Source organism: Parambassis ranga, unplaced genomic scaffold (genome assembly GCF_900634625.1).
Source record: "Parambassis ranga unplaced genomic scaffold, fParRan2.1 scaffold_68_arrow_ctg1, whole genome shotgun sequence".
In the NCBI taxonomy this organism is placed as follows: domain Eukaryota; kingdom Metazoa; phylum Chordata; class Actinopteri; family Ambassidae; genus Parambassis; species Parambassis ranga.
This window is the reverse complement of record NW_021144811.1, coordinates 24,553-34,220: the sequence shown is the minus strand read 5'-3', so window position 1 is coordinate 34,220 and position 9,668 is coordinate 24,553. Positions and strand designations below refer to the sequence as shown.

The window sequence follows — 9,668 nt, the reverse complement described above, 5'->3', positions numbered from 1 at the left end:
AGACACACACACACACACTCAGTGTGTCAGCTTGGTGCTGCTCAGGCTTTATTTAACCCCGTACATGCTTCTTATGATCTTGTTTTGTTTTGTGTATGTAAACCACAGCTCAGTGTGAAACCTCTTCACCTTCATGATGATAAACATGATGACTCTGGTTCTAAAGAACCGGGCCGGTTCAGCATTCCCTCACATCCAGACCAACTGTGAGTTATTAAAAAGACAAGACGTGATTTTATAAACGGCTTCTAACAGAACTTTATTTTTCTTCCAGGGTCAACATCCCAAAACAAACAAGAACACCAAGAGTCTCTGCAGCAGCACGGACGGCTGCTGGCTGCGTCCCGCCCCCTTAACTCCATCCGTCCTGTGAGAGGCGCAGTGTCAGCCCAGCTCCTCCTTGGACTTGCCCTGTGTGCGAGGCATCTTCCTGCTGCTGCTGTCCTCCAGCTCCTTGCTCTTGTAGTAGTGAGGAGCCACCTCCAGCAGCCAGCCGCTGTCGATCTCAATCACCTGCAGACACACACACACACTCATCAGGGGCCACAGCACCGCGCTAATGTTAAACACCAGCCTCCACGCCGCACACAGAAACACACACACAGCGGGCAGACCTGTCTCATGAACTCCTTGGTGGTGAACACCAGCTCGTGGTAGATGAGCCAGCGCGGCAGCTCCTCGAACAGAGAGCTGTTGGGGTGAACGTAGACCGTCTGCTGGTGCTTCACCGTCTTGTAGCCGCCTTTACTCAGTCTGGCCGTGTGATAGAAGTACCCCGCTGTCACGGCCTGGGAGGAAGAGGACATGTGATAAAGAGCTGCTTCATCTTGAGCAGGAAGCAGCAGCGGTGTGGGCCAAATAAAGAACATATCATGGATCATAATGAGAGCAGAGCGTCACAGGACAGGAACTCAGAGAGCAAACAGAAAGCGCCCACATCGTCACCGGCGCACACAGACTGTTGACACCTGCTCTGATGTAGGCCAGGCGGCGCTGGGCGTGTCCCCCACAGGCTTAAAGGGACAGCAGCACACTGACAGACACCACACAGCCACAAGGTCAGCTGTTGATCAGTTGTCTGTCTGTGTGTGTGTGTGTGTGTGTGTGTGTGTGTGTGTGTGTGTGTGTGTGTGTGTGTGTGTGTCACACCCTCCACTGGATCAGGTTCAGCTCTTATCGCTCATTTCTGAAGCTGAACCAGCAGGACTGACTCCACATTGTTCACACACAGCTCTGTGTGTCATCAGTGGACAGGTGATGACAGCATCAGCGTGCAGCCTGATGCGAGGCAGAGGGTGGCGCTCTGCTCCTTCCAGAGATAAACTCCATCAGCTCTCATCATCATATGATCACATGACTGCATGAAAACAGATTTCCCTGCCATTCCAATAAAAACAAACTGACTGAATATTCCAACATGAACTGAACACCAGCTGATGCTGTGCTGACAGGTGGAGGGCTCCGCCTGGAAGCTGTGCAGCTGTGCAGCACTGACCTTGCGGATGGGGACGCTGTCTCCCTGAGCGCTGACCACCTCCACCTCAATGCGAGCCATCAGACCCTCCAGCTGGTCCCTGACATCCCGGGCTCTCCTCATGGAGCGGAACTGGATGAAGTTCTCGTAGCACCACTGAGTGGAGTGTCCGCTCTCCACCCACTGAGAGACACAAAGGCAGCACTGATCAATGTGCTGGACACAGCAGTGAGGAGCGGCTCCTCTCTGTGCAGGACCAGCACAAACACAGAGTCTCATCAACAGCCCTCTGCCTGCTGCCTTCACGTACCTGAGTGTAGACGTTGAGCAGCACCAGGTGGTCCCCCCCCGGCACCACAAAGTTCATCCGGGCGTTGTCGGCGTGCACCACTTTGTCTTTGGGCCGGTAGAAAATGGAGTTGTTCACCGACAGCATGGCCGCTATGGTCAACACCTCCTCTGAACATTTGTACCTGGAGAGGCGCGAGGACAATTCTCAGCACCACACATGGACGGGGCCCTCATGACCCCCACAGGTCTCCACATGACCCCTGGAAGAGTTCACTGCTGCACCTGACCGATCATGCACAAGGTCACACCGTCACACTGCACTTTGTTCTGTGTTCTCTGTGAATGATGTGCTGCTGACTGTGAGGCACATGTTAGAATGAGTGTCTGCATGCTGCTGCTGTGATGGGACATTTCTCTTTCTATTCATCTTCTGCTGCTCTGTGTCTCATTCAGTGCTTTACTTTCATTTGGAGGAAACTTTAGACTTTAGGGCTGCTACATGTGTGCTGCTCTGTGTGTGTGTAACTTCCTGTGTGTTACTTTGTGTGTTATTTTTGTGTGTTACTCTGTCCAAACAGTTCCTGCAGCTTCATGCATAATCTGCCGTGCCCTCCCGTCACATGAAGGTATGATGTGTGAGCTGGACTCACTGCTCCGAGGCCAGGACCATCTTGCTCAGCATGGGATCCACCGGCAGCTCGGCCATCCTGCGACCCAACTGAACCCCCCACAAAAAGGAGCACAGTGTTAGTGCATGTGCTAACACGGCCATCAATAAACAGGCTGCTGGTACCATGTGTGAGTCACGCATCACGTCTGTCTGCACCGAGATCAAGGCTGTGACAGAGGACGTCATGCAAATATGCAGAACCACAGAGTGCAGACGGACGTGATGCCGCCTGTCCACACAAAGGGGCCGCTCCTCTGAGGTCAAACCTGCTACAGAGCAGGCAGCAGGAGGCGGACGCTGCTGCCAACACACAGCTGATATGACCAGGAGCAGGCCTCTCCACAGCTGACTCTACAGCTGACGTCATTTGAACTCTTAATGATCCACAGCTGGGTGTAAAGAGGGAAATATCTGCAGCATGTGGATCAGCTCGTCTCACCTTCGTGAGCTCGCCCAGGTGGTTGAGCGCTCCCAGAGCATAGAGCTGCTCCAGAGCCAGGACCAGAGTCTCATGAGGAGGCGGGTCCATGAAGTCGAAGTGAACGAGGTCGTTGATCCCTGCACAAAAAACAGAAATGGTCTAACATCTGACTGCACAGTGACACAGACACACACACTCCTCCACTCACCCAGACTCTTCAGCAGCAGGACCACATTTCCTAAGTTGGTCCTCTGAATCTCGGGCACGGTGGTCTCCTCCATCTCATGTTTGAAGGCCCAGGCTGTGTACAGACGGAAACACTTCCCAGCAGCCACTCTGCCTGCACGGCCTGCTCTCTGGTTGGCTGAAGCCTGCAGTGACACACACAGTGAACGCTGGTGTACTGTCTTTAAATGTAACCTGTGAGTGAAATGATTTCTGCACGTGCTCAGATACATTGGCTGTTACCATGACGGCTGAAAGTTAAAATAATTAGAAGTAAGAACACATCAGCGTGTTAATGGACACTCCCTCAGAACATGAAGTAAACAGATGTTACTTCGTGATTTGAGGTGACGTGTTACCCGCGAGCAGGGCGTGACGATGAGCGACTCCATGCCCGTGCGAGCGTTGTAGCTCTTCTGCTTGCAGAACCCTGGATCGATGACGTAGATGATGCCGTCGATGGTCAGTGAGGTTTCTGCGATGTTGGTGGCCACCACCACCTGCAAATGACAGAGGATGTGGAGGAAGACTCAGATGAAGCAGAATGAAGCTTACACCCAGCTGTGAAGCCATGTGACACACGGTGAAAGCATGAACCTGCCGCTGGCTTTTAGAGGTAATCCTCAAGATGAGGTCAGAAAAACAGGAATGCTGTGAGTGTGCTGCACAGAGGAGCAGGAGTTCAGAGGGTTAACAAGCTCCTCTTCCTGATAAATCTCATACTTTGGGGCAGGAAGAGCCTGCTGTGTGTGCCAAGTTGAAACTTTAGTCCTGCAGTGACCTACAACATCCAGAGCAGCTGTGTTAGCTAACAAAGCGGGCGTGGGCTCACCTTACGGGCGCCGGGTGGAGTGGGGTTGAAGATCTTTGCCTGCATGTCAGACGGCAGGTTGGCATAGATGGGAAGCACCAGCAGCTCCGCTATCTTAGACCCGAGCCGCCTGCAGCGCTCCTGGAGCAGCTCGCAGCACACTTCGATCTCCTCCTGCAAGACGCCACAGGCAGCTCAACACACACACACACTGACAGCACTACAGTGAAGGCTGGAGGGAGGAAAGGCTCCATCCATCCAGTCACAATGTCCCGCACAGGAAGCAGGAGCCGCCAGCAGCATGTCTGAGACAAACATACCTGTCCTGTGAGGAAGACCAGGATGTCTCCAGGAGGCTGGGTGACGTGGATCTGCAGCACCGACACCACACACGCTTCCAGGTAGTCTGCCTCTGGAGCCTTCAGCAACACAACAAACACACAAGGTATTTGATTATCCACAGCGCACTGAGCTCACAAAGCTTCACAGCACTGAGGTCAAATCTGACCTTGGTGTAGAAAATGTCGACGGGGAATCTCCTTCCAGGGATCCTGAAAACAGGCGCGTCATCGAAGAAGCTGGAGAAGCGCTCTGTGTCCAGAGTGGCGCTCGCCACCAGCACCTTCAGGTCCGGTCTGAACCTGGCGATGTCTTTAATCAACCCGAACAGGATGTCTGTGTGCAGCGTGCGCTCGTGGGCTTCGTCTATGATGATCACACTGCAGGGGGAGCACAGGCGGGAAGACATGAGCAACAACATGAGAGCAGCACCAGGAACTGCCAACAGCAGCAAAACAGTAAGAAGTTTTCTACAGCATGTGGAGCCAAAGCAGCCTCAAGGGCTAAGAAATGAAGCCCATGTGACAAGCTGCAGTTCCCTCTGCAGCCTCTGGGGGGTTACCTGTAGCTGGCCAGGTCAGGCTCAGTGAGAAACTCTCGGAGCAGCATGCCGTCTGTCATGTACTTCAGTATGGTTCTCTCCGACGTGCAGTCCTCAAATCTGATACTGTAGCCCACCTGCAGGGGGCAGTAAAGTCAGTGTTTCCACACCTTCACCCTTTAACATGAAGGTTTCTGCACAAACTCTGACCACTGTAAACACAAACAAGCTCACCTCATTTCCAAGCTTCACACTCATTTCCTCTGCCACTCTGGCAGCCACTGACATGGCCGCCACTCGGCGAGGTTGCGTGCATCCGATCTTCATGCCTCCTTTAGTGTAGCCCTGAAAATAAACAGCACACTGCTGTTACCATGTGTTTCTGACAGGATCCACAGGAGGCTGAAACATCTGGGTAAAATACTTAAAGGTAGGAGGTTTCATTCTGATGCACTGTTTGTTAAATCAGTGTAACTTCTCTTTACAATCCCATAGCAACCGATTAGTTCGGCAGTTTCTCTTTAAAACGAAGAATATGAATCATCTGAAGCTATAAAACATAAAAACATCAGCCAATCCTCCGGGTGGACCCTGTAGGAGTATTGGCTGGTTGTCACTCTCTTCCTGCTCTGTGCACCAGAGAGGTACGTGCATGATGGCCGAAGTCACAGACCGCAGCTCGTCTTCAGGTGATGGCGTCCATGTGATGAGGCGTGGCTTCGGGGTGAGCTCCGAGAGAAAGGGGCGTATGTTTACTTTGAAATCTGGCTGACTCTCACTGAGTTTTAAAATCTCCTCCCCTACCTTTAAGCTTGGCCAAACAAAGCTGAACCAAGTGGAACCAGTAGAATCACCAAAGTATTCCCTCGTACTGTGACGTTACTGTGACCTTACTGCACATAACAGCTGTGATCCTAACATGTGTGATCCTAACATGTGTGATCCTAACGTGTGATCCTAACGTGTGTGATCCTAACGTGTGATCCTAACATGTGTGATCCTAACAGCTGTGATCCTAACATGTGTGATCCTAACATGTGTGATCCTAACATGTGTGATCCTAACAGCTGTGATCCTAACATGTGTGATCCTAACATGTGTGATCCTAACAGCTGTGATCCTAACATGTGTGATCCTAACATGTATGATCCTAACATGTGTGATCCTAACAGCTGTGATCCTAACATGTGTGATCCTAACATGTGTGATCCTAACAGCTGTGATCCTAACATGTGTGATCCTAACATGTGTGATCCTAACATGTATGATCCTAACATGTGTGATCCTAACATGTGTGATCCTAACATGTGTGATCCTAACAGCTGTGATCCTAACAGCTGTGATCCTAACATGTGTGATCCTAACATGTGTGATCCTAACATGTGTGATCCTAACAGCTGTGATCCTAACAGCTGTGATCCTAACATGTATGATCCTAACATGTATGATCCTAACATGTGTGATCCTAACAGCTGTGATCCTAACATGTATGATCCTAACATGTATGATCCTAACAGCTGTGATCCTAACAGCTGTGATCCTAACAACGTGATTGTGTGAAACGATGCTGTCATCTCAACTCACGTCTTCCAGGAGGTACTGAGGGATCTGGGTGGTCTTTCCTGAGCCCGTCTCGCCCTCAATGACCAGGATCTGGTGCTCATGGATGGCGGCCAGCAGGTCGTCTCTGTAGGGGAAGATGGGCAGGCTGCGCCGGACCTCCTGCATGGACTGTTTCTTGAGCTCTGCCTGCGACAGAGCCGGGGCCTCCTGCTCCTGGAGGAGAACAGTGAGGTGCAGTTAGAGGAGAGCATTTCCACTCTGAACATGACACACGCATCGAGAAGCACCTTCTCTGCCAGCGTTCCCTTCATGGTGATGGCAGTGCTGACGAAGTCGATCATCTCGTCCTCCTCCAGGATCAGCTGGTACTTCTCCTGCTCCTGCCTCATGCCTTGCTCTCTCTCCTTTTTTGCACCAAAGCTGAGGGAGGCCGTCTTCAGCCTCTCCTCCTCCCAGCGGCCCTGCTCTCCTCCCAGCTCCATCGGAGCTTCTTCCAGCTCCAGTTCCTGCTGTGGCACCTCCTGCTCAGTGGGGGGACAGATGTTAGAAACAGATGTTCCTGCACTGCGTGTCTGTCTCCAAAAGGATCCCTCACCTTGCTCCTTCTCTCCTCTGGCATGTAGTATCTGTTCTTCCTCTCCTCCTGCTCCTTGGCTCCAGCCTTCTTGTAGTCTTTGGCCAGGTCCAGCAGCGTGCGCTTGTACTGCAGCTCCTTTTTCTCCCTCTCAGTCATGTGATCTGTAGTGAAGAGGTACTCCTCGTCGATGATCTCTGCCTCCAGGTCCTCCAGCTTCTCTGCCTCTCTCTTCTTCAAGTAGTCCCAGCGAGAGCGCTTCCTCAGCTCTGGTAGCTACACAGACAAAGTTAAATGACATTTCACGTTCAGCACTGTGTCACTGGGACAAAGCGCAGACAGAAAAATCCCCCACCATATTCTTCTGATCATCTTCAGCCATCTTCAGCCTCTTCTGAGCCTCCTCATAGGCCTGCAGGAGAACCAGCAGAACAGAGTGTAAAAACAGCCGGTATCTATAAAAACAAACCATCAGCTGTGTTCGTCCCACCTTTTTGTCCGTCCTCTCTGCTATGTTGCGGGTCTTGTCCTTGTCTTTCTCTCTCACTCGCTGGGCAAATGCATCCCTCTCTTCGATGTCCTGCAGTCGCTCTCTCTCCTCCTTCTCCCACTCCTCCTCTTCCTCCTCCTCCTTTGTGGCAGCCTTGTTTTCCCCTTGTCCTCTGATATTAGAAAAGAAATCATCATAATTGCTTCATAGTTGTGCTGAGGAGAGCAGCCTTCAGCTTTTACAAACACTTTAACCTCAGACATGTGGAACAAAGTGCTCTTTAGTCATTTTCAGTTTGTAGCTACTTTACAGGGTAAATGGTATCATTTTGGAAAGGGTCTGTGTATTAAACCTGTTTGGGGCTCAGAGGGTTAAAAGCAATCAGTGTGATAAACAGACCCTTTAGGAGCTTCGTCCTCGCTGGAGGACTCGCTGCCTCGTTTCTGTCGGATGTGTTTCCTCTTGTTCCCTCTGTCCTTGTCTTTACTTTTCTTTTTTCCTTTCTGCTTCTCCCTCACGGCGTCCTCCTCGTCCTCACTGTCCTCCAGCAGCGTGTACGTCTGATTCTTCCGCTCCATTTCGATGGCTTGCCGCTCCATCAGTCGGGAGGGTTTCTCGGCAGGCTGCGTACGAGGAACCTGAGACAGGCGGCAACATGTTGTTAGAGGTTTTGCTCGGCAGCAGCTGTGTAAAGTTCATGTGATCATGTTACGGCGGGTTCTCACCTTTGCAAAAAGCTCCTTGGCGAAGGCAGCCACAGTCTGGTCGATGTCAATCGTGCCCGTCTGCTCGAGGCGAGCCACAAAGTCCTCCGCGTTTGATGCCTTCCTTGCCATGCCGATCATAAACTGAGACACGTATCTGTCACTGAGTCCGAGGATGTCATGGAGGCGGTCATTCACCCACTGCTCCAGAGTGGCCATGGTGGCTGCTGAGAAGGTACAGTGGATGTTCATTGCTGCCCAGGATCATTGATGTACGGTTATGTTGCTAAAGTTCTGTTGTTCAGGGGGATGCCACTTATTACATTCAAATAAACAAACAGTGTTTGATGCCGACACTTCCGTTTTAGAACGATTTAAACCTGCCCATGTCTTTCTGAGTATTTACATCCTGATGTTGATGCATTTACTGTGCCTTTGGCGTGAATGTGGTCAGTCAGAAGAAAAGCTGATGCTAGTTATTCAGACTATGATCATAACAACAGGAACACTGACAGGACCCAGACAGCCCACCCTTCTAATGTGGACTCTCTCCGTCCAGAGGCGTTAACAGTGCACAGTATATCATCTTATCTGTTCTACAAATAACACAGCAGCCGACACCTCCGTGTGTTCACACACTGTAGCCTAGCCGTTAGCCTGCTAGCCGCTCTGCATTACGTTATTTTGAGACTTTAAACTACAGAGGACTCCATTAAAACGCTTTACTTCAGGTCTCAACAACTTACCGCTTTTATACAGCTCGAACTCGATGTTGTTGGTTAGCACTGTTAGCTAACTCCGTTTCCTCGGCTACAAGTGTTAGCTGGAGTTGTAGCTCACGGGCGCGTAGCGATGACGTTCAGCGGACACTTCCGTCCGTCCGCCGCCATTAAAACGTATCCAAATAAACATGAACCAGCAAAGTTTAATACTAATAATCGCTTTTCTAACTTAAGACAACGCGCGTTGGTATCACAGCCGGAAATACGTCACGTGTTCGTGTTCTTCTTCTTCTTCTTTTAGTTTGTTGGCGGGTGGCATCCTACTCTTAGGTGCATTACCGCCACCTACCGGAGTGTGGGCCTGAGTGGAGAGATAAAACCAGCTAAATTCTAAAAACTAAGCCTGTTTAGATAACAGCAAACATTCCCAGGTCTCCCTTTAGAACAGATGCTGTCTGATTCGGTCCTGCTGCTTCCTCAGCTCCCTGGAACTGATGTCTTTCTGTTGTGTGTGCTGGACATATGCAGAACACATGAGGGGCTGTTTCTTCTTCAGTACAATCCTCCAGAGCCCTGATGTATGTTTACCTGTTCGTTTCAGTGTACGTTTAATACACAATTTCCTTCAGGATTAATAAAGTTTTATCTTATCAACAGCAGCATCACTGAGAGGGAGAGGAAGAAGCTGGACAGAGTCATCAGGAGGTCCAGCTCTGTCCTGGGCTGCTCTCTGGACTCAGTGCAGGAGGTGGGTGACAGGAGGGTCCTGGCTAAACTGACCTCCATACTGAAGAATGAGTCCCACCCCCTGCAGGACCCCCTGTCAGCCCTGCAGAGCAGCTT

At 51.0% G+C, this 9,668-nt stretch overlaps 1 protein-coding gene across 2 annotated transcripts; it reads right to left on the bottom strand.

Annotated features, from left to right (window-relative positions):
• Positions 1-238: 238 nt before the first annotated feature.
• Positions 239-9,131, bottom strand: dhx16 (DEAH (Asp-Glu-Ala-His) box polypeptide 16). 2 transcript variants are annotated; one of them, XM_028398906.1, is made up of 21 exons: positions 8,850-9,130; positions 8,125-8,330; positions 7,799-8,037; positions 7,400-7,571; positions 7,265-7,321; positions 6,931-7,185; positions 6,623-6,856; positions 6,357-6,548; positions 5,007-5,117; positions 4,794-4,909; positions 4,401-4,611; positions 4,213-4,311; positions 3,914-4,066; positions 3,441-3,581; positions 3,065-3,227; positions 2,875-2,993; positions 2,416-2,483; positions 1,785-1,947; positions 1,496-1,657; positions 615-788; positions 239-513 (listed from the first exon to the last, which is right to left on the bottom strand). In XM_028398906.1, the coding sequence occupies exons 2-21, from the start codon at positions 8,320-8,322 to the stop codon at positions 385-387; spliced, it is 3,156 nt and encodes a 1,051-aa protein (XP_028254707.1). In that variant the 5' UTR covers positions 8,323-8,330; positions 8,850-9,130; the 3' UTR covers positions 239-384. The 2 variants fall into 2 exon arrangements, with proteins under 2 accessions (XP_028254707.1, XP_028254708.1); XM_028398907.1 differs by having other exon boundaries at positions 385-513; positions 8,125-8,327; positions 8,850-9,131.
• Positions 9,132-9,668: the final 537 nt, after the last annotated feature.

What these genes read in the sequence shown, in the direction of transcription:
- dhx16 (XM_028398907.1), bottom strand. Translation starts at nt 8,322, where the DNA reads ATGGCCACTCTGGAGCAGTGGGTGAATGACCGCCTCCATGACATCCTC. An exon ending in GTGTGAAGCTTGGAAATGAG is followed by an intron (nt 4,910 to 5,006) that starts GTGAGCTTGTTT and finishes TGCCCCCTGCAG; the next exon opens with GTGGGCTACAGTATCAGATT. An exon ending in ACAGCGTCCCCATCCGCAAG is followed by an intron (nt 789 to 1,495) that starts GTCAGTGCTGCA and finishes TCTTCCTCCCAG; the next exon opens with GCCGTGACAGCGGGGTACTT.